At 53.0% G+C, this 22,361-nt stretch overlaps 9 protein-coding genes across 9 annotated transcripts; 3 read left to right on the top strand and 6 right to left on the bottom strand.

The window, feature by feature from the left end:
- Positions 1 to 193: 193 nt before the first annotated feature.
- Positions 194 to 1,422, top strand: TrAtP1_003632 (uncharacterized protein; the record flags this gene model as incomplete). Its single annotated transcript, XM_014088050.2, has 4 exons — positions 194 to 325; positions 387 to 435; positions 528 to 1,287; positions 1,365 to 1,422. The coding sequence occupies 4 exons, from the start codon at positions 194 to 196 to the stop codon at positions 1,420 to 1,422; spliced, it is 999 nt and encodes a 332-aa protein (XP_013943525.1).
- A 535-nt stretch (positions 1,423 to 1,957) lies between these two features.
- TrAtP1_003631 (uncharacterized protein) lies at positions 1,958 to 2,344 on the bottom strand (the record flags this gene model as incomplete). Its single annotated transcript, XM_066111965.1, has 1 exon — positions 1,958 to 2,344. One exon carries the CDS (start codon positions 2,342 to 2,344, stop codon positions 1,958 to 1,960), a length of 387 nt encoding a protein of 128 aa, XP_065968046.1.
- A 65-nt stretch (positions 2,345 to 2,409) lies between these two features.
- Positions 2,410 to 3,288, bottom strand: TrAtP1_003630 (uncharacterized protein; the record flags this gene model as incomplete). Its single annotated transcript, XM_066111964.1, has 1 exon — positions 2,410 to 3,288. One exon carries the CDS (start codon positions 3,286 to 3,288, stop codon positions 2,410 to 2,412), a length of 879 nt encoding a protein of 292 aa, XP_065968045.1.
- Positions 3,289 to 4,566: 1,278 nt separating this feature from the next.
- On the top strand, positions 4,567 to 5,257 carry TrAtP1_013333 (uncharacterized protein). Its single transcript, XM_066115872.1, has 2 exons — positions 4,567 to 4,686; positions 4,750 to 5,257. The coding sequence occupies exon 2, from the start codon at positions 4,890 to 4,892 to the stop codon at positions 5,253 to 5,255; it is 366 nt and encodes a 121-aa protein (XP_065968044.1). The 5' UTR covers positions 4,567 to 4,686; positions 4,750 to 4,889; the 3' UTR covers positions 5,256 to 5,257.
- A 1,138-nt stretch (positions 5,258 to 6,395) lies between these two features.
- Positions 6,396 to 7,676, bottom strand: TrAtP1_003629 (uncharacterized protein; the record flags this gene model as incomplete). The annotated part of the gene is made up of 1 exon (XM_066111963.1): positions 6,396 to 7,676. The coding sequence occupies one exon, from the start codon at positions 7,674 to 7,676 to the stop codon at positions 6,396 to 6,398; it is 1,281 nt and encodes a 426-aa protein (XP_065968043.1).
- A 306-nt stretch (positions 7,677 to 7,982) lies between these two features.
- On the bottom strand, positions 7,983 to 8,291 carry TrAtP1_003628 (uncharacterized protein; the record flags this gene model as incomplete). Its single annotated transcript, XM_014087335.2, has 2 exons — positions 7,983 to 8,099; positions 8,166 to 8,291. 2 exons carry the CDS (start codon positions 8,289 to 8,291, stop codon positions 7,983 to 7,985), a joined length of 243 nt encoding a protein of 80 aa, XP_013942810.2.
- Positions 8,292 to 9,125: 834 nt separating this feature from the next.
- TrAtP1_003627 (uncharacterized protein) lies at positions 9,126 to 11,739 on the bottom strand (the record flags this gene model as incomplete). The annotated part of the gene is made up of 5 exons (XM_014087369.2): positions 9,126 to 9,992; positions 10,060 to 10,200; positions 10,253 to 10,452; positions 10,520 to 10,655; positions 10,711 to 11,739. 5 exons carry the CDS (start codon positions 11,737 to 11,739, stop codon positions 9,126 to 9,128), a joined length of 2,373 nt encoding a protein of 790 aa, XP_013942844.2.
- A 4,369-nt stretch (positions 11,740 to 16,108) lies between these two features.
- On the top strand, positions 16,109 to 21,522 carry TrAtP1_003626 (uncharacterized protein). Its single transcript, XM_014088048.3, has 2 exons — positions 16,109 to 19,410; positions 19,478 to 21,522. The coding sequence occupies exons 1-2, from the start codon at positions 17,192 to 17,194 to the stop codon at positions 20,595 to 20,597; spliced, it is 3,339 nt and encodes a 1,112-aa protein (XP_013943523.2). The 5' UTR covers positions 16,109 to 17,191; the 3' UTR covers positions 20,598 to 21,522.
- A 123-nt stretch (positions 21,523 to 21,645) lies between these two features.
- TrAtP1_003625 (uncharacterized protein) lies at positions 21,646 to 22,239 on the bottom strand (the record flags this gene model as incomplete). Its single annotated transcript, XM_014088047.2, has 1 exon — positions 21,646 to 22,239. The coding sequence occupies one exon, from the start codon at positions 22,237 to 22,239 to the stop codon at positions 21,646 to 21,648; it is 594 nt and encodes a 197-aa protein (XP_013943522.2).
- Between the last annotated feature and the right edge of the window lie 122 nt (positions 22,240 to 22,361).

Here is a 22,361-nt window from a genome sequence, read left to right as displayed (position 1 = left end):
CATCTCTCCGTATCCTGGATTCAACCTCCACTAATTATACCGTGGCCTTTTTTTGATCCACGTCCCCTCCTTCTTGGCGCACATTGCGCAAACGTCTTGTTGATCCTCTTCTTAACGTGTCTATATTTTTTGCTCTTTCTTACTTTTTCTTCTTACTTCTTCCAGAATACTCTCATCCGTCAATGCTGGCGACATGGCGGCTCTACGAGGCGGGAGACCAAGCTCTCGCGCCATCTCCCTAATCTTGCTTCTCGTGGCATTCTTTGCTGGCGTCAGCCTTGCGTCTGTCGGTGACCAGCTGGAGGACTTCAAACGATGTCTTGACGTATGTCCACATTCCGCGCAATTGGCGACGAGTCTTTTGCTAACCAGTCTCTGAATAACAGGTCTGCAAGATCGAAAACTGCGGCCCTGGCAAGGCTGAAACCCCAATTCGTAACTCTCCCTCCTCTCTCGAGCTCGATATTCGCCAAACAACGAAAAGGAAAGCCAAAACAAGAACCCTCAGCTAATTAGACGACCAATAGCCCTCTCCCGCCGCCTCCTCCTCTGGGACTGCCCCGCCGAATGCGACTACACCTGCCAACACATCATCACCACCTCGCGCGTCGCCTCCGACCTCAACGTCGTCCAGTTCCACGGCAAATGGCCCTTTTACCGCTTCATCGGCATGCAGGAGCCCTTCTCCGTGCTCTTCTCCCTCGGCAACTTCTGGGCGCACTGGCAGGGCCTCAAGAAGATCCGCGACCAGATCCCGGCCCACTACTCCATGCGCCCCTACTACGAGGTCTTCTCCTACTTTGGCCTCGCCGCCTGGACCTTCAGCTCCATCTTCCACACCCGCGACTTTGCCGCCACCGAGCAGCTCGACTACTTCGCCGCCGGCGCCAGCGTCCTGTACGGGACGTACTACACCGTCGTGCGCATCTTCCGGCTCGACCGCAAGACGCCGCGCCGGCGCTCGGTGCTGCGCGTGTGGACGCTGCTCTGCGTCTTGCTGTACGCCTGCCATGTCGGATACTTGAAGCTCTTCCGCTGGGACTACACCTACAACATGGCCGCAAACGTCGTCGTCGGCATCATCCACAATGCCCTCTGGAGCTGGTTCAGTTTCCACCGCTACCGCAAGCTGGGCCGCACTTGGGCCATGTGGCCAAGCATCGCAGTGGCATGGGTCATGTTTTCCATGAGCATGGAACTGTTTGATTTCCCGCCCTGGTTGGGCTGCATCGATGCCCACAGCTTGTGGCACCTAATGACGATTGGGCCGACTGTTCTGTGGTACAAGTAAGTTTTGAGCTACGTAGCAGTGCACTCTTTATTCTGTAGTACGAAATACGTTGCTAACTCAATTCACCCAACAGTTTCCTCGTCAAGGATGCAAACGATGATCTTGCCGGAAGCGAGAGATTAAAAGCTTAATAGGTAGGCATGCCGAAGAAAGAGAAAGAGACGAAAAATCCAATACTAACGCATACAGTATAAAGAGGACAATACATAAAAAAACTTTTCAGAGGCGTTCAATTTCGGGAGAATCATAATTTGAATTGTAACTTTTACTTCACACTTGCTTGAAAATTAAAATAGCAATATACCCTACAATAGCTTCCCTGAGTGGTATCTCTTCCCAGAGCCGAAAATCCAGTGCGTTTGTGTTCCCGTCGCACGTTTTGTTATTCGTATATCCAGTCCATGTATAAATAAAATAATGAAATGCAATAAAAGATGAAACAATCAATGATGAAATTCCTCTAAATTGTCATCATTTGCCTGAATTATAAGCCTCTAAACTCCACAAACCCATCACAGACTCCATTTTTTAAGTTTACCCGTACAGGGGTTTGCTTCTGACATGAAAATTGATAAGGTATAAGAAGAAATCAAGGGAAATCAAGGAGTAAAGAAGAAAAGAGATTAATAGTGTCATCGCTCATGACAGCTGAGGGACGGCAAGCAACTATGAGCTTAACAAATCTCGCACAGACAGTGCTCGTCCGTTATTGTTGCTACTCGTCGTCCCCCGCCTGTCGCTATTGAGCATCAACAACGCCGCAGTAGCCTCTTGGTCGAGGTCACTCTGCGGAAGTAACGCGGGACTCGTCAACGTTGACCCAGAAGCAGAAGTGCTGCTGTGCGTGTAAGACGCAATGTTGTTGTTGACAAACGTCTGAGGCCCAAAGGCGGGAGATGTTGTGGTTGACCCACTGTAGCTGTAGTGTCTCTGGTCGGTGGAAACCGACGAGTATGAGTGCTGGCGATGCCGAGAGTCCTGAGCGTAGAGCGCAGGTGAGACTGAAGGCCGTTGGGGAGCAAAGATGGGAGATGGAGCCTCGGAATCAGTCATTTCGACATCTGCGGACGGATCTTCCCGGAAGGTTGGGTGGAATTCGCGAATAGGAGGTAGGGGGGCTATGTGAAGCCTCTGGCTGGTTCTGCAGAGACTGTTCTTGCTGGGCCTTTAACTTGGCGACGCAGTCCTCTAGGTAGCGGACATACTCGATCGAAGCCTGATAATTTGTCAGTTGGATGTACCCAATTACGCTGCGTATCGTACGACTCGCTATTCGTGGGCAAGTTTTGCGGACTGCCGATATATATTGGGGGGCGGGCATGGGAATAGCGAACCTGTAAAATGGCCAGCTTGTGCATCTCGCCGGTGCACGCCGGGATCATGCTCTTCAGCAGTGCAAACTCCTCATTCATCTTGCTCCGTCTTCGCCTCTCAATCAGGCTATGGGCAGTCTTTCTTGCGATTTTGCGCCCGGCAGCGCTGGTTGCGCTGGGCTGCTTCTTCTTCGATTCGCTCCTGGCCGAGGCACTCCCGGCGCCGGCCCCGGATTCGGAGCCGGGAGCCGAGTTCTTGGCGCTGCTGGCCGCCGCCTTGCCGCCCGCCTTGGCCGTTTCCTTTGTGGAAGCCGAGCTCCCGCTGGATTCCTGGCTTCGGGGCTTCATCTGGATAATCTTCCTGGAGCGCGTGGGGGGAGGGGGCAGGGCAAACGTGGTCTCCTTGGCCTCTTTATTTGTTGCGGCGGACGAGCGTCTTCGGGACTTGACCGTCTCGGCCGCCTGCATGGGATAACGCGTCTTGGGCGATGTGGCAGTGTCCAGGCCTAGGCTTGTGGGCGAGCGCTTGGAGTCGACTGGTGAGATGCGTGAGGCATCGGCATCGTGAATGGCCGGCGGGGGCAGCTCAAAGGCTAGTTGGAGAGAGGAGAGCTGCTGGATGCCATCCTTGCCCCTGATATCGGACGACGAGCCAGGAGTAGGGGGAAGTGTTGGACGAGGCATGGCAACCACTTGGGATTAAGTACCCTCGAGGTACTGCCTGCCCTCAACGACAAGTGCTCTGTGTAAGCAGGACCTGCTTTGATGCAGACTACCAACAATGCCGGGCCTGGGAAAGCCAAGCTTGCATGCACAATCGGTATCTGGGATTAGTCCTCAGGCTATCGGTCACACTCCGCGATCCGCAATCGCACGGTTCCGTAGTGGTCTCAGGCTGATTTGCTCGCAACCCACTAACACGCGAACCTGAAGCCCACGGCAGGGCCGTATGGCAAGCTGCTTTGCCGGAGTGGTACGCGGCACCTGGTGAGGCGCAGCCAGAAGGCCTTTTTTCCGGCACTAAGTCTTTTGCTGTAAGTCGAAGCCTAGATGGTGACGACAGCGGCACACTACCCACCAATATGGAGAAGAAAAAAAACAAGATGGGTTTAGAAACAGCGCACCGAGTCCGCGGGCGCCGTGTGCGTGGACAGGAGGGAACGGCAGCTAAGACCGAGAATTCGGGGTGCGGTCGATGCAAGGGTTTGATGCAGCTGGGTGGTTTGGCAAGATAAGCTATGGCTGGAGCCTTTGGTGGTGTTGCAGACCGGCCTTGGCTGCGTCTGCTTGTCTCGCGGGCGTATTTTTTTTTTCTAGCGGGACTGCGGTCGTGTGAGAATTAAGAAAGGTTTTTTGTGTGCGTCTATCTCCTTTTCCCGATCGAGGATGCTGTGTAAAAGGAAAGCCCGTTTTATTATGTATAGGGGTTGGATATTTGGTGGTCGATTTTGGCTTGTATCACGGTCGATTCACAAGGCAAAGTCGGCGGCACGAGACCACTTACGCACCCTGGAAGAGCGACAGCAAGGGCCAGAAGCAATTGTCCGCGGGATACGGAAGATGGGAAGAAGAAGACTCCAAGCAAGAGAGATGGAAAAGAAGGAAGAGAGAAACAGGCGAGCGTAAGAAAAGGGAGGATGGGAAATCCGCTTTGCTCATGGCAGCCTCTCACTATTTCACTAAGGCGGCCTTTCTCTCTCCTGATAAGGCCATGTCCCCTACCCGAAGCGCTACACTACAGAAATCACTGAGAACCAGAGAAGCGAGCAGACGCCATTTCCCCCCAGGCAAACCCGCGCTCAAGGGCTCCCAAGACAACAAAGTCGACGAAAACGTGCCTCTGCCAATTGACCAAGCATCATCGAGAAAATGGTCGCGTGCTCCCCATGGTGTCGCCGCCGAGCCGACGAATCAGCGGCGCGGACGGGCCCATGTGGTGAGCCTCGACCCTGGGAGCAGACGCCAATGCAAGCTCTCTGTGCCGCAAATCTTGGCCTCTTGTCTGTCTCCTTCTCCGTCTCCAGCCTGTTTTACTGCCTTTTATCCCTCGCTGGGGCCGTTTCATCCTGTTAGACCTCGCCGGTGAGTCTCGTGCCCTCGTGCCCTTCCGACCATGTATAAGCGGCTAAGGGACCATGGGGGGAGCCAAATTACATGTGCTCGTACACAAAAAGCCGTTTGCCATGGCTGGCCATTGCCCGTGCTGGGCGTGGCATTGACTGGTGTCCCCAACGCCATGGCGCTCTCCGTGGCTGTTTGCGTCCAGTCCTGGCAGTTTACATTACATGGCACATGCTTGTGTGTCTTTTCGTATCGTGTACCTTCTTTGTCTCTTCGCCAAAAGCCTCACAGAGCAAGGCTTTGATGACATCTGCACAGACCAACAGACCCTCTCTGTTGCCATCCACTTTTTCCCCATAGCTTCTCCGGGGTTTGAGCAACCCACGTTGGACGAGCTCGCGTGTCCAGTGGCAAAAAAACTTGTTCTCTCCAAGGGGCCGCTATTTCGGCTGCATCGTCAGGTCCCCTCTCTGTATGTAAATGGGAGGGTGGTGGGTTCGCGCCACTCAGTACCGGCGTTTGCGCTAGAGAAGACAAGGGAGATAAGCAAGCGAGTTCTAGAAATCTGCGTGGGATTCCAGCTATACTAAGCCAGAGCAGCCCATTGAGCTGGGAGTTGTGGCTTGCAGGAATGTCACGTCACAGTTTGAACAAATCTTTTAACACCATCGCTTAGTGTGTCTCACGTTGTAAGTCTCACAGCCTGTCATGACTTGGTTGAACAGAGAGAAAAGCTGCATCAAAGCTCAGCATGTGCTCTCGCCCCCAACACCGCCGTGAATTAAAGTCGGTACTGTCAAGGTACCGGCATATAAGGTGCAACCCTCTCCACAACGGCAACTCGGCAAGCCTAGATTCCCCCCGGACTGTGCGGAATATTAAGTGGGATGATTTTGGGGGAGAAGACGAGGACCACTCAGCGTTGACTTATACTTCTCCCTGAGAGCTGCGCCTCAAACGAATCGTCAGTAACATGTAATTCATGGCTAAATGGCTCTTCTCGTCTCGGATTTATCTGCTGTAGCAGCAGCTCGGATCATCCGGACGTTTGGAATAGCCAACATGGCGCCCGTACTCTGCTGTGAGGCCCTTGTCTGGATGGGTCTGTCCAGCTCGGAGCAAGCCTCGTTTATACGAAGAGGATGGCACACTTTGGAGGAGACGAGACGCGTACCTTATTTTTATGATTTTGCCTTGTGGCCGATCCGCAATGCCAAGCTTTTTACTAAGATTCTAAGTTGTTTTAATCTTATGAACCGTATTATTCTTACACAATCTTGTTTAGCTTCTTTGAGTCATACGCCGTACTATTGAAATTTACAAAACCACCACCTGCTAGGCCTAGTAATTACTCGTGTGATATCGGCAGCCACGCGGCTGAGCATTATACACGAAATAAGATTTTCACAACAAGGCGCAGCTCGAATACAATCAAGCCATATTCAATTGGCTTTTTTTTCAAAAGGCTACGTAAGGTGCACTCTCCATCTACTGGAGGTTTTATGTGGCCCAATTGGGGTAAATGAAAGGGAGAAAGTATGACCTCCATCTCAGCATACGCTTGGCTGAATAAAGCAGTGAAATTCAAGTCCATACTTGATGCTAAACATCCTCCCTTTCATCTAATGCCAATAACATAAGTAACAATACTAAAAAGAGACAACGCCATCCATCAAGTTTAACCCCTATTATATACAGTATATATCAAGTAGAGTTTGGGTAACCCCTACTTAGACCTCATTGCTAGGATACAGTACCTTTGTCGTAGTCGCAAACTCCTCCTTGATCGACCGGATGTTGACAAATCTCGTCAATAGGTTCGCGCTACCGGCCTTGTCGTCGGTGCCGCTGGCTCGGGCTCCGCCAAAGGGCTGCTGGCCAACCACCGCGCCGGTGCTTTTGCAGTTGATGTAAAAGTTGCCCGCGGCGTTGCGTAGCTTCTCCTCTGCGAAGCGCAGTGCCTCCCGGTCGCTGGCGAAGACGGATCCCGTCAGGCCGTACTCGGAGGTAGAGTCGACGAGCTCGCAGGCCTTGGAGAAGGCGTCGGGCGCGGCGTCATCGTAGACGTATGTGGTGAGGACGGGGCCAAAGAACTCGGTGGAGAGGAACTTGTGGGAAGGGCTGGAGGCGCGGTAGATTGTGGGCTGGACGAAGTAGCCCTTGGACGAGTCGTAGGTACCGCCGACGACGAGCTCGAGGTCCTTGTCGCTCTTGGCCTCATCGATGGCGCCAGAGAGCTTCTTGAAGGATGCCTCGTGGATGACGGGGCCGACAAAGTTGGCGTGATCCCAGGGGACGCCCTGCTTGAGGCTCTTCGTCTCAGCGACGAGGCGCTCCTTGAACTCGGGCCAGAGAGACTTGGGGATGTAAGCACGAGATGTGGCACTGCACTTTTGTCCCTGGTACTCAAAGGCACCGCGGACGGTCTGCACAGCGGCGTTCTCGACGTCGGCTGATGGGTGGATCAAGTGGAAGTTCTTGCCGCCCGTCTCGCCCACGATCCTGGGGTACGATCCATATCTGCCCTCGGCAACACCCTGGCCAATGGCGCCGTACAGCTTTCGGAACACGGCCGTGCTGCCAGTGTAGTGCAGGGCCGCAAACTGCTTGTGCTCCAAGACCGTCTTGGTAATCTCCACGGGGTTACCAGGCACAAACTGGATGACGTCCTTGGGGAGACCAGCCTCCAGCAGGATGTTGTAGACAAGCCAGTTGGACGCAATGGCATAGTCACTGGGCTTCCAGACAACCACGTTGCCCATCAGCGCAGGGGCTCCAGGCAGGTTGCCAGCAATGGCCGTGAAGTTGAAGGGGCTGACGGCGTAGACGAAGCCCTCAAGCGGGCGGTACTCGAGCCTGTTCCACACGCCCGGCGAGTGGTGCTCGGGCTGCTGGCTGTACAGTTCCTCGGCGTACTTTACGTTGAAGCGGAAGAAGTCAGCCAGCTCGGCGGCGGCGTCGATTTCGGCCTGCCAGGCGTTCTTGCCCTGGCCGAGCATCGTGGCGGCCATGATGTCGTAGCGGTACTTGCCGGAGATGAGGTCGGCGGCCTTGAGGAAGACGGCGGCGCGGTCGGCAAAAGGGGAGAGATTCCCAGGCCGGCTTTGCGGCGAGGGCGGCGTCGATAGCCTTGGAGACGTCGGCGGGAGTGGCAGTGTGGTAGGAGGCGACGGTTTTGGAGTGGTCTGAAGGGTTGAGCTGTTTGGAGAGAGAAGAGGTTTTGACCTAGAGGGCAGTTGTCAGCTTTGGTTCCCACGTCTTGGTACTGAGAGTTCCATATGTCCTTGTACAAGACATTACTATCTCGTCATTAAGATTCAACGCACCTGTTGGCCTCCCACGACAACGGGGACTTCCAGAGGAAGCTTCTGCTGGAGCTTCTCCACGGCCGCCGTCAAGCCCTCTCGCTGCTGGCTGCCCTTGGCATAGTGTTGCTGTTACACGGACTCGACGTTAGCATCAATGCCATGATTGCTTGCTTCTCTTTGATCTTTACTCACGTTAGGCTCGTTTGTGATGGTCGGAGGCCTAAACGCCGCGAGTGTCGCCACGGAAGCTCTTGCGGTTCTGCACCCGCAGTTGCGCAGGCCCTTTGCGCCAGCTCTTCTCAGCATAGCAGACTGCATTGTGTATGGAATGTGAAATGGAAAACGCTCTGCTTCTTCTTCTCCTAATTCGTCAAATGTGGTATCACAAGCAAGAAAAGATCTACAGAGAAGAGAAGAGAGAAGAAAACCTGGAAAAGAGAGGCTCTTACCCCAATTTCTTATCTTTTTATCCTGCCATCATCGTGTGTTGCCAAAAGCTGTCTCGGCTTATCGCGGGTTAAAGGCGATTGGAGATGAGGGGCAGTGGGGGCCACCACCATGACGTTAGCAGGCCTCGACCCTAGAAATCCCCAGATGCGAGGCGATTAAGCGTCTGGGGATTGGCCAATTGGGGCACCGACGTCGGCCAGCGGCTCCGTCGAGAGCCGTGAAGCAATGGAGATATCGGGCGCCGGTGGTTGGAGGCTTGTAGAATGGTGGAGTTTGTATGGCGAATGTGTACCTGGCACTAAGAACATCGCACGCCACATGGGCGAAGGAGAATGGATATTTTTCCTTCTTTTTTTTTTTTCCTCAGCTGCACTTAATCATGGTTCAAACGATTTTGATTCTTTTAGTTGCGTACTAGAAATACACTGAATACACTGCACACCAAGCCGTCCAATTCTAGCGAATGACTATACACTCCGAAGAAGGAAAGTTATTAGGTATCTATTACAACACTCCAGACGTGCTCCGTCCCCTGCCTCGCATCATTGGTATCTCCCATCTCTTAACTATGCTGGCATTTGGTCAGTTGCCACAACGTCCAACGCATCAGCCCTGCTCCTCTGCAAACATCCTTGGGGTATCTGATCATGAAGATCGAGACTCATTCCACAATCGTCGGACCGTTCACCAAAAACCAGACATTCATCGTTGCTGCCGCTCCGACTGGCTAGTGGCAGTGGATATGGCCCTTGAGGACGCTTGAGTCCTTGGACGATATGTCAACGTCGGTACGGTCAAGCCGTAGCTCTCTGTCAGGCCCTCTGGATCGTGCTGGTCAATCTCGACGTTGATGCGAATATCCAAGCTGCCGTCGTGGCCTTGGCCATGTTCTGCGTCTGCAGCTGCCTTGTGCTTCGTGCCAGCCCCAACCTCGCCATGATGCAGGGGTGAGTGGCCATCAGAACCCAAGAATGAATGCGAAGGTGCATCGGCGCCGTGCCCTGGCACAAAGCCATCGGGACTTCTTGTGGGAGAATTCTCAGTTAGGAGAGCAAAGTTGCGGCTGGGCATCGTGCAGCTATTGTGGTTGGCCGTCCTGGTGGAGTTGCCGGGGTCCTTGTCAAACAGATCCAGCAGAGTTTCATCCGTCTTGGAGTTGAGATGGTGGATCTTGTTTCGCCGTGCCAAGAGGTTGGCGACAGCCTGTGGCGGAGGCTTGTTGACGATGGCTGACGAGACTACGTTGACCATGTATCTGCTATCCTCTTCGGTGGGAATCTTGAGGTTGGGGTTGGAGTAGAAGCGGCCTAGAGCTGCCAAGTGGACATCGCCTCCGAGAATCGTGGTTCGTACTGAAAACTCGGCGGAAATCTTTTGTAGTTCTACAATCATTTGCGCGCGCTCGATTTTATGGGTCTTGGCCGTGTAGTGATCATCAAGATCGTCGAGAAGATCTACACTTCCATCGAAGTGGTTGAAGAAGCCACCGCCAACGCCAAATCGTCGGTTCAGGAGTTTGACGGGGCCGATAAGAGGGCTTCGAAGGATATTCTCTAACCAAGTCAAGCGCTGTGATGATTTTTCATTAGTACTTTTACTCCCGGGAACGGACCAGCGTGAGAAATAACAAACGTACTGGGTAAGCAATGGGAATGCCGAGTAACAGGATCAAGTGCTTGATGGGCTGGCCGGACCTGGCGGCGGCCTGTAGCTCATTCCGTAGTCTCTGGAAGATGAGTTCATAGGTCTCAGGATAGTTGACTTGGTGTCGAGTGCGCTGTCATCTTAGATATTGAACTAATGGGCATAGAAATCATGCAGTGGCTTACCTCAGTCCTGGCATCGATACCAAGCAGAGCAATACGAGCACCCAATCGCGTGTAGATGTTAAACGAGTGCTCCGCAACATAAGGTCCAGGTTTCTGGCCAACGATATACTGCGGCTCCGTTTTCCCCGGTGCAACGTAGGTATCAATCAGTTGATTGGGGTCAATGCCCTGAGTGCCATCAACGTCGTGAGTGGCAAAATCTAATAACGTATCAGCACCCATATATTCCCCTCAAATGTGTCCTTGATACTATGAGTGGAATCCTACCGGATGTGTATGTAGACGGTGGCGGAGGGAGATGGTGCTGGAAGAGCATGTAGTACTTGTGGGCGGTACCACCGATGCCACGGAAAACGTCACACTGCATGAATTTATCGACATATGATCCAAAGCCGTCAATGATCTGTGCAAATATCAGCATGGAGTTCTGTGCTCAGATATCATAAGACTATACTGACATCATGGTCATCCCAGATATTGATTTGTGGGATTTGGCCGTTTGCTGTTGAGAAAGGCTCCGTATTATACCATCGGATATAGTTCTTCAGATAGTAGTCGTCGCACTCGGCGCGAAGCTTCTCGGGGAAGGGATAATCCTGTCGCTTCTTGGGGTTGCCGATGTCAGTCCAGGTACGCAAAGGGCCGTTGACCCTGATGCCATCGTTGTAGATTTGGTCACCACCACCAATCATGACGTGGATTGGCGCCGCCGCATGTTTCCGCATAACGTCCTTCCACAGACACGGGCCGCTCCATGCATCTTCGTCGGTGCCGACGCTGAAGCCGTTGCAAGAGTAGAACATCATGCGCATGGATTCGTTTGCGGCAGGGATGTAGAAGCTGTTGACTCGCGGCTTATGAGTGGTGGAATATCGCAGACCCAGGACTTCATAGTCGTATCGAGTCTCCCCAGCTTCGAGCGGCACGCTGAGGCCAAAGGCCCAGAATGTGTTTCGTTTGTCTGAATAGAGGCGTTCGCCGTAGACCTGCGCGTCCTGGACGTGCCTCGTCTTCTCGTCACCCTGTCCCATAGCCCGTCGCAAGACCAGCAGCGGCTCAAAGAGCGCATCTTTGCCGCCGCCCTTTGTGACGACAAGGACACTTCCGTACCAGTAGCCCTGTTCCATGCGGCGATAGTTGAGAAGAGGACCACACACGATGTCTTTGCCATCCGTCTCCTCCTCGTCTGAATGGCTAGCGACAACATCTTCGGCAGGCTGTCCTTGGCCATGAGCCAGCGAGATGGGCTGGTAGTTTCCCGCTGCTTGTCCGTGTCCGTGTCCGTTCACCTGGGGTTCAATTCGAGTTTGGTTGAGATAGTTCGCCAGCTCGTCGGTTGTGCCGGCAGTCGTGGGATCGCGCGCCTGGAACTGCGCCTCGTGGCGGGCATATTTAGTCGACTCTTGATGGCGCCATTTGCTGCTGGACGCGTATGGGTTTTGGGGGTCGATCTCTGCGACTCGCTCGCCGTTGACGTGTGAATCCATGGCGAGATTCTACGGCGACTCTTGTGCCGGTAACTTTGACCGTTTAAATACAACTTTTGGCTGAGCAATTGTCGGCAGTCGGCGAAAGATGCTGTTCGGATGCAGTGCAGATGCGACTCCGAGATTCCCCCCAGTTGGCGGCCTCTGCGATCAGCTTACCCACGATGATTTTATAGATTCTCCCGTCGCGCACTTTGGCGGCTCCAATGCGATGAACGGGCCGCAGACGAGATTTCCGACTTTTCCTTTGACAGATGCAAGTTCGCCTTTGTCTGGGAGAATTGGGCTCCCAACAAGCTTTGGCGTTACGACAGACAAGAGGGCTTCGAACTGAGAATAATCGCCCAGTGGAGCACTACGGGAGCTTGGGGAGCTACTCTATCGCTGTGGCGCGTGCTGGGACCAGGATCTGGCGACCTGCTTACAGGGATCGCAGCAGCGCCAGAGACACAAACAGGCCTGGAAGGGAGCTAAAGGGGCAGCTAGTGTGGGCCGGGTCCTCGCCAATGACGACAGGGCCACTGGCCGCTCAAAGATTTCTCGCTGATCGTGGGATGCTGTACATGAAGGCGTGCAGCGTGAATCTGGCACGGATGACGGCCGAGATGACTGCGTGGCTGGCTGCTGTTTCTTGCGATTGCTGTTGGTATCATCTACTAGCAGTGCCTCTCTCTACGCGTAAGAACTCTCTTGACAGCACTACCACTCCAATGCCGTTGGCGCAGTACGGACCACTCCACAGCAGGGAGCGTCAGATATTGCAGTGGGATGGGATGATACGATTATGCCAAGAGAGCCGCCAAGGTCCTCCAAGGTTGCCAGAGCGACCCCTCAAGCCTCTCACGCACTCAAGTCACGCACGCACGCATGCCGGCACCGCTTGGACGGAGCAAACGGCCGTGAATTGAACAGGTGATCAGGGGTAAGACAGACAAAGAAAACGCCCCGAGTCGTGGGGAGCTGATTGGATGGGCGCAACTGCCGGGACTCGGCGAGCCGGCCTGGAGTCCGCCCTGCACTTTTGCGGGAATCTGGGCTGTTGATTGAACGCATTCGTGAAACCCGATGGATGCATGCAGTCGTGTTGCGCTGTAAGAGGCATCCCAGCTGTCGCGACGAAGACGGCGTTGCGCAGCGAGCTGGAAATTAAGACAGTGGACAAGCTCTAGTGAGATTGCGGTGGGGCGCCATGGTTTGCAGATCGAGTTGCAGAAGCTGATCTGCTGAGGTAATCGGAACTACGTAGAGCCGATCAGCGCCATCGTGAAAAGACTGGATGATATTCAGATGCGTATATAGCGTCGCAGGTATATATTAGTGGGTTCGTTTTTGTAAAGGCCGTCATAGAATAGTTCTTGGACTCAAATACAGACACCGCTGTCAATTTTATAAGCTCAGAGAAATATTCTGCGTATTCTTTCAATAATGATAAGAGTGCTGGGGTTTTTACCTACCCAATGGCTCAGGTCCACTAGCTCGGCATATCTGGATTATGTAATCCATGCCCCTCTATATTCTATTCTCGAGGAGAAATTTTTTTCTCGCCGGCTCAAACCTCGTCTTGTTTTCAGCTCGACATGCATCCCGCAGGCGAATCCAGTTGAGATGAAGCTGAGAACAGCGGTGGCCTACCGTCGTAGCCGACGATGACAATATCATTCTCAGGGGCACCAGAGGACTGTGGTGCGTAATGCAAATCACCCTTGCGCATCCGTCACAGATCTCTGCTGTCTTAGCTTTTGCTCAGGGAGGAAGACTCCTGACGCAGATGCGCAAAGCAACAGGCCTCCAACCGGTAGGTGAAAACGAACAATGTGAAGTCTTTTTGTTGAACGGCATATGTGTGTACAGCACCGAGCTTTTCCAGTGCTCGATTGCTGAAGGATTTTTCTACGTGCCAAGATCAAATCTTTCCCTACTATTACCAAACACTGATGTCTTGATAATCCCAAGGACATGGTGCATGAAGATAGGGAAACACCTCCATGCATGCATTTCTTTTTTTCTTTTTCTTTTTTTTTTTTTTTTTTTTTTTCCTTTGCTTCTTTTCTTTTCAAAGAAAATCATTCTTGCCCCATTTATGCTGTAGTGCTAGAGTTGGTGTCTGCAGATTTCATACACCGGTGATTCATTTGTGCGAGGGCTGCCAAGAAGGGAGATCGCTGTTCCCCTGTCGCCCTTTCGCCCTTTCGCCTCTTTGAGTCTTGGCTGACGACCCCTTTCGCGTTGCTCAATGCATATTTTGTGCAATTCGATGATGTAGTTATCCATATTCCGCTCGGGTTTCACCTACTGGACTATTGTTAGCAGTAGCAATAATGCTGGCTCTCATCGAGAAAGGAACAAGGCCGAATTTCTCTAGAAGCCATAATAATGGAACTTATTGCGGGACAGCGAGCCGCCATCGAACTTCAGCTGGTCCCAAGACTGGGGCTATGATGACAAGCCGAAAGCCACGACGTAGCGGCGCCGCGGTGTTTGCATTACTCCATCGCTACTACAGCTAGATCCTCTTCGACGGCGCGCCCGTGCCTCGCCAAGAGAGCCAGCTATTGTGGCCAAGCCTCCTCGTATGATTCAGCTTGTTAGACTTGTTCTGAACCCCATAATATGACTCTGAAGTATGGGCTTCTTGTCTGCTCGCCTGCCCTTGTTTGCGTTGGCTGATGAACTGCTTTGCCCGTGCATCATGGCTGGTAAAAGGGAGACGCTTCTAGGAAGCTGTGAGACAACAGAGATCTGAAACTGGGCTTGCATGCAGCTCAATTGTGACTGATACAGGGAGTACCAGAGTTCCACAGAGCACACACCGCTCAAAGAGCAAAACATAAGCGGTTGATTTACATGTAAGGGCTCATGCCTCTCGCTGCATGAATTTGGCTGCTGAGCCCGGACTACGGTGTGATCCTTTGAAGATTGCACCGAGCTTTCCACACGTGCCGCAAAATTCAATTCATGCTTACAGCACGTTTTTCTGTTTTTGGAGTTATTAGGTACGTGACAACGGTACATACTTAGTTGTACTCTACCAAAATCACTTTCGCCATTGCTTGGTTACATCGACAAATCATCCGGCATAATGACGACTGCAGGGCGGCACATGCACACACACACACACATGTACATCTCACCACCTGTACCTTTAATGGGGCATTTAAATTGCATCCAATAATCCGTAGCTATGGCACGACGGCTGTGGAACCCTTTTTTCCAATCTTCCCTTCTTTCGACTCACCTGCCAAGTATTTCCCGACGTCTCATATAAAGAAGGCAGGCCGGTAAGCACTTTGTCGTGGCGACGGAAGTCTGATTGTTCGCCTCAAGGTACAAGCATACAAGCCGCAGCGGCAATCACTTTCATCATAGGCCTCCCAAAGAACAACTCAACCAGGTGACTAGGACTAGCAAACAACAAAAGCGCTGGAGCCGATCTGCGCCTCCGCTGATGGTAGTGGCGACTGAAGCTGCGGAGAGACACGGGGTCAAGATCTGCATTGACCGACTGGACGGCTGCAGTCCTAAGCTGTTGGAGGCGTTTCCGTCCGAGCACGTCCTGCACATCTACCGACTGGATGATGTCTTCTGTACTGCAGACGAAACTGCGGTGATGCGTAGAGTTGCGCCACTTTTTTGCGGGGACGGGCGTCTTGTTGTGCGATGTTCCTTGACAGAACGGCCTTTGATGTCTGTCTCAGCATGAGGCGGAAAATTGGCCAGAGACATTGTCGCGCATTCTGTGCCCCCAAGCCAAAACCTCCATGGACATGTTGGCGCTTATCGGAAGGGCCCGCGGAAAGGGCGTTTCCCACCAAGACCGCGTGCTGCAGCTGTAAATGCGTGGATAGGGCAGCCACCGCGCCACAGCCCGTCCATTGGCCACGCCGTGATGCGACCTTAAATTTGATGGCGTAGAGGACTGGACATGGCGGGCGGCAGCTAGGAAGCGCTAGGAACTGCTGAAGGTACCGTTTGGGAAAGTCCCGAGAGAAATGGAGAAAGCCCTTGCACTGCAGTCCCTTTCTTTCTTTTCCTTTGCCCTTTTGTTCTTCGAATTGTGCAAAGTAAAAAAAGGGAACAAGAAGAGGGGGGAGGCCTTGTCTCGCACTACGTCGTGCGTCCGGATTCGTCGTCTATCTATCTTTGGAAGCGAGGCTGAGCGCGAACGGTTGTAGCACTGCAGCGGCACCTTTAGAGCAACGCAACCGCATCCAAAGCTCTTTTAGCTGTGGCGTCAATGGCAGTTTATATGTGAACGTGCTGCGAATGTTGTCAATGTTGGCCTGTTAGCGCTGGCGCTGATGCTGAACAGAGACCGAAGGGCTCTAGTGCAAGGCAACGAACAGCCCCTGAATGGAGTAGCGGTGCCTCGCGCATGCACCGGGACGGAGTCGCCTGTAATTAATTACATGCAATTCTATGCCGGAGAGTAAAAAATCACAGGAGCCCTGAAGAAGCAAAGCTCCCTGGCCAGGCTGCCACACCAATTGGCAGCGCGCATGGAGGCTTGTAGGGATTTGCTGGCCCTCATCTGCACTAGCCTACGCCACCAGCAACCGCATCCAATTTGCCCATCTCCGTCATTCCGCTCTCCTGGGCGCAATCGGCAGGCCATTTTTGTGCAGAGCAGCCTCCTGTGCCTGACTGAGCCTGTGCATGTAGCGCTGTAGCGACGATTGCCAGTCTCTAGCAGCCGGGCTGCCGTGGCGATTCTCTCTCTCGATGCGGAGGCTGCTTCACCGTTCCCGGAAAGCCCTGCGTTTCTGCCTCTGATCACTATCGTTATCGTGGCCGGGAAAGCTTTTTCTCTCTCGCGAGCCCATCACATCGCCATACTCTCTACTCTTGTGCGGCATTGCATTGAGTCTGGCACTCACTCACTCACTCACTCACTCACTCACCTCCGGGCCATCACAGACCGAGCACACACTGTCGTTACCAGCAGGCCATGTTGAATTAGTTTGGACGGCGTGACGGGTTGACACAGGCGCATTTCGACGACGGCCATAGCATCTCCCGGACCCTGCCGGAACAGCCAGCATATCTACCAATCAGCCAGAAACCGCCGCTGCTGGCCATGCAATGAGCGGAACAGCAATCATGGCCTCGGCTGTGGAACTGCCCTCGACATCCTCCTTCTCCCAACGATCCCACTCATCTCCAAACTTACCCTCGTTACCATCGCGGACCAAGTCGCCCTTTGGCCGCTCTACAAAGGACTCGGCTGAGGTATCGGCCTTTGAAATACCCTCGTTCAACACTGACATAGACCTTAAACTCGACATCTCTCTTCCAAGCGTTCCTGAGAGCGAATCATCATCCCCCAATGCCGATTATGTCGACCTGGAACCCCCTCCTCCACCATCAAAACTCTACGACCACCTGCGGACTAAATCAGCAGCCTCGCTTAGCGATGGGCCCCGACAATGGCTGCGCAGCTTGACAACCATTCGAGATGCCCAGTACGACGACGCTGATGCTGAGCCCATCGCCCCCCCTTCCTCCGCTTAGCGAAGAAAAACGGCCCGCCACAGCAACTGAAAGCCCCCTGAGCAACGTCGAGGTCGAGGCGGTGCCTCCTCGACCATCCCGGGATCGCTCCCACTCGACATCTGCAAGCATCGCCAACTTCACCAAGAGGTCGTGGAAGCCGTCGTCGCGCTCGCTGCTCAAGATGCAGCCAGAGACCCCGGCCGAGACGAGCGACAAGCCCGAGGCCAAGCCCAGCCGCGGCGACAAGCTGAAACGGGCTGTCGCAGCCAGTATCCAGGAAATTACGACCAATCAGACGGGCCAAAACCGTCCAGTTGACCCAGCTGCTAAGCCCGCGACAAAGGGATTCGCTCGTGCAACTAGCTATTTCTCCAGGATCAAACAAAAGCCCGCGTCCTCGTTGTCTAAAACAACTGACAGCATCGACTCCGATTTTAGCTGCGCCTCCTCTGCCGCCAGTTTGGCTCACCCAGGCTCCAATAGCATCGACTCGCATGTCTCGCAATCCACCACTTCCGGCGAGACAAACTCCACGGCGCTCACCACAGATGAGTCGTCGGTCGAAATGCCACCGCGCATGCCCGATCCCCTCTGGTCGCAGTTCAAGAACTTGGATCTAGAGTTCCGTGGGCTCGCCTCCAAGCCTGTGGCCCAGAAATGCGCGCTGATCCAGACGCTACTTTTGCCTTTCCTCAAGAGTGCCACCAGCCAGGCATCTCTTAGCGGCTTGCGACCTGAGGATGTTGACTGCAGGGCCGGTGTCTTAAACAAATGGTGGGGCGCTGTCCTGGAAATGCTCGAGGCTCAGCACCAACAGCCCGTGCCGGGACTGGATCGCCAACTGCTCTTCGAGGCGGCGACTGTTATCATGATGCGCCTCGAGTGGCGCCAGACGACGCCTTATTTCTTGCCGTTGGCAGACCGGTCTCCTCAGGATCGTGCTCGCGCGAGATCATCCACCAGCTCATCTGACTCATCGAGCTCGGATCAATCTGCGCTGTTGGCAGAGTCGGCTGAGCACAACATCAGAACCATGTTTGTGTCCAACTTGGTGAGGCAGATGGCGTTTGTGGTCGAAAAAATGTCTCTCCGCCACGTGCCTCCGAGCTTGATTGAGTTTGCTGGCAAGACTTGCGCATATGCCTTCTTTTTTGCGCCCGGTGTAGCTGATATCTTAGTACGACTTTGGGGTCTAACCCCAGACTTGATCCGTCGCGTCTCTGAAAACATGGGCCTCACTCGCAAAAACAACGGCGAAGTTGATATGGAAACAGCGGCGTCATTCCCGCCGAAGCTGAGCAACCTGGCCTGGTCCTCGCCCCGAGCTTTGTGGAACACTCTGAAGCGGATCCCAAAGATGCCTCTGCTTGTGGCGAGGGTACCATGGACGGGCCCGTGGGTTATGCGTTGGAAAGGCCGCGATACCGACCTCATTTTCATCTTTGCCAAATACTTTCACCTTTTATCCAACGAGTTCATGCCAGCGAGCCTTTCTTTAACTGAAAAAGCAACGTCACCGGCGTTTGTTCTTGTTCATGCACAGCTTTTGTCGATTCTCGATAGCACCGTTCATCGCCAGGCTGCGCTTGAGCCTTCACAGTTAGCAACCTCGGCTCGAGGAGCTGAAGCGGCGGCTCTACAAATGCCTATGCCGCCAAGCAACTTGATGAAGAGCATGTCAGAGAATAGACTTGTAATTTTGCTCAAGGACATTCTCGCTGATGATACGCCAACATTTGCGGGAGCAAGACACACATTTGCCGAATCTTTCTCGGCGCTGTTGAAAGCCGCCGCAAGCAGGACATCCAGGTATAACAGCACCGCATGCTCAACGCTGTGTGACCTATTGGAAGAGGTTCTATTCGTTTACCACCGGGCTGAGACGGTTGAAAACCCGACAAGCTATATCGATTGGTCCTTTTGGACTGATGTCTGTAAACTTGCCTTGACCTCGCTGAATACGCTGTCAGAAATTCGAATAATCTCCTTCATCTACACGATGTGGGATGCCATTGCCAAAGACCCCAAGCAAAAATTAATGGTGTGCCGCGACTGGCTGTTGTCGGAAGAGACGTTCAACGCCTTTTTCAACAACTGGTGCCCAATGGTGCGAGCCTACTATATGCGTCTGCTCTGCTGGCGAGTCTGTCGCGAAGTGGGCAGCCAGGATGAGGTAGATATGTAAGTTCACAAACCCCGCTGAAATTGTTTATTGTGATGGGAAGGAAATTCTAATCATTGATAATAGGGAGATTTTTGCTCTGGCTTCTAAGAGACTCAGGTCTGTCTGGTCGCACTATCTCTACCTTAAGCAGGCTGCAGACGAAGCCGGCCGGATGGGCCCTGCCACGGCGCCAATGTCACCTACCTTGGGAAAGCGATTCATCATCATTCGACAGGAGATTAATGTTCCGCAGCCAGGCCTCTTTGTGACGTTTGATACTTTTACCAAGGCATCAAGTATCATAGATTTGCCCTCCAGCGAGAAGAGCGCTGAAACCGGGCTGCTTGCCAAGAATGACCCCAAGAAGAAGTGGTCTTTTCTAAAGCTATTATCCTTCAGTGCGGCCAATTCTCCAACTCAGGAAACTCCAGATACGTCGCCTGTCAAATCTTCGGACGCTGGACTTCAGAATGCGCGCCGAGAGGTTGCAAACTCCCGATCGCGGCAAAACACTTCAGCCAACCCTCCCAAGACAGCCAAATCTGACAAGAGTGACGACTCTGACGGATCAAATCCGGTCTTCGAAGAGCCCAAATTCAACTTCAAATTTGTCCTTGGCTGGCCACAGCCGCACCAGCAGTTGCCTCCGTTAGAACGAATGCTCGTGAGCCCGAAGCTACCTACACCGGCTCAAGCAAAACTTGGCTTTCAAGCGAAGCGTGGAGGTGGTCCAGTTCTCCCTCCGTTGATGATTCCGACGCGAAGGTTTTCTGGAAGCTCTCAAGGTGGTCTGGTGCAAGCTGCAAAGAACGCAAGCCCTCTTGATTCACCAGTTGCTGAACCTCGTCGAAAGTTGTCGCTTGCCATAGCCACCGAAGGAATTCCGGAAGAGCCTACCACGACTGGGTCTGAGACGAGCAGTGGCGATACGACCCCCAACGAAACCATTTCCCCGTCTTCTCCCACTATTCAGCCCAGCTCGAGTCAGCAACGGCCTAGTGAGGGCAGAGTAGGACCCGTCAAACCTGCCGGAGCGTTCCTCAAGAATTTGTCTTATTCGGGGCGTGCGTTGTCGGAGTGGAGCCTCGTCGTGGCGGAGTGCAACAATTTTATCGAGAGGCGCCGCGATGAAGGCATCATCGCCCTCAGCGAGATTGAAGTACCACTGCTCGGCGTCGAGGGATTCCGCAAAATGGCTGGCTAATTACATGATATCATCGACGTGGTACGACCTATAAAAATATGCGTAACTTGATTTGCAGTTACGCTACAGCAAAACACAACACACTTGGATTTCTATCCGCAATTTTTTCTTTTCTTTTTCAGTCATTTAGCTTTTTTCTTCTTGGATCTTCACGAGCGATATACATGGCGTGTTACATATGCTCTCTATGGCCTTATTTCAGCTGGCGTTGGCGATTTTCAGTCTTTTTTTCCCGATACAGCATATTTTTGTTCTATACATTCTTGGGGTTAATTAGCATGATATTTTTGGATATGATACTCTGGCACTGGTCCAAATGGTCGAATTTCGAGATGGCATATGAATCAGAAAAAGAAGAAAGGTAGCAGCAGTTATTTTTGGCACACTTTATATTATACCAACTGGCTTCACAGCAAAATAAACAACCAACAAAACACACTCGTTAGCGTCTAGTCATTCGGTATCCAACCTCTCAAACAACTACGGTGGTTCGACTAATTAAATCATTGGTCTTTTGGCAAGAGTAACCAGGCGTTTCGATTGGATGCGATGTTTTGCGGATGCACATCCTCTTCTGCAGGGGCGAGTCTTGTTGACTCAATAGCGAGAGGCCAGATTAATGGATAATTATGAAATGTCGGTTTGGATGAAGGCAAAGGCACTGGCTAATACCCTTCTATTGCGAGATATGGTACTGGTGCCGTGGCTACGTGGTACTTGTTTCTTTTTTATGTCAAGGCTTTCTTAAGTCTTATTATTTGTTCCTTTCATCTTGCAAGCAAGATCTATTTCATGTTCATTTCGCTTGTGGGACCTCTATTTGAGGAGGTGGTTTGGAGGAAAAGTGGAGGAGATGGATAAATACCCCTGATTCGAAGCCGAGCGCGGTGAAGCAGCGCAATTCAAAGTTAATAAAACAATCACCAAAAAAAAGATATTGTAGCGTAGAAGCATGAATTGCAGCGTGAATTTCATAAAACTATACCCCGTATGCTACTTGATATGAAATGAGACGCATGACAAAATGCATCATCCAATGACTGGCCTTTCAAATCTTGGCAAATTGAGCCTTGTAAGCAGCTCTGATCTGCTTCCTCCACGTCCCCTGCAGTTCCGTCAACGCATCAACCCTCTCCTTCGTCTCAGGCCTGTAAAACACTGCTCTGTCGGGGTAATTTTCTTCAAACTGGGGCTTCCCGTCGTTGAGCGAGACAAACTCCCTGCGGCTGCGGGTGTAAATGTGCACGTCGGGCTCGAGCTCCCACGGGCGGTCGAGAGTGCTGGCGATGAGGTACGTGACCAGCGTGCCGGCGTCGGCGTAGTAGCTCCAGAGGTTGCCGCGGCAGAGGGGGCACTGGGCGACGGTTTGGCCGACTTTGGACTGGGTAGGGAGGGCGACGAGGATGGGGTTGTTTATCTTGTTGTTGTTGGCAGCATCGTTGTTGTCTGTGGGAAGAGTGACTGTTGCGGTGGTGGCGGCGTTTGTGAGGTCGGCGAAGGCGGGGAGAACGCCGCACACCGAGCCAGATGATGGAGATGATTGCTGTTCGGCTTTGCTGAGCGGCGTGGTGAGCGGAGCAGAGGGGAGGAGGGAGACGGCGGAGGATTCGATGATGGCGTTGATGGCAAAGGCGCTGCCCATTTGGCGCTGGCAGAGGGTGCAGTGGCAGGTTTGGACGAGGAGGGGAGGGAGGTTGATTTGGTAGCGGATGTGGCCGCAGGGGCAGCCGCCTTGTAGGGGGGAAGAGATTTTTTTCTCTCGGC

The sequence above is a fragment of the Trichoderma atroviride genome, chromosome 2 (assembly GCF_020647795.1).
Source record: "Trichoderma atroviride chromosome 2, complete sequence".
NCBI lineage: Eukaryota > Fungi > Ascomycota > Sordariomycetes > Hypocreales > Hypocreaceae > Trichoderma > Trichoderma atroviride.
Note: the sequence above shows the minus strand (reverse complement) of the source record. Positions and strands in the feature narration are given on the sequence as shown.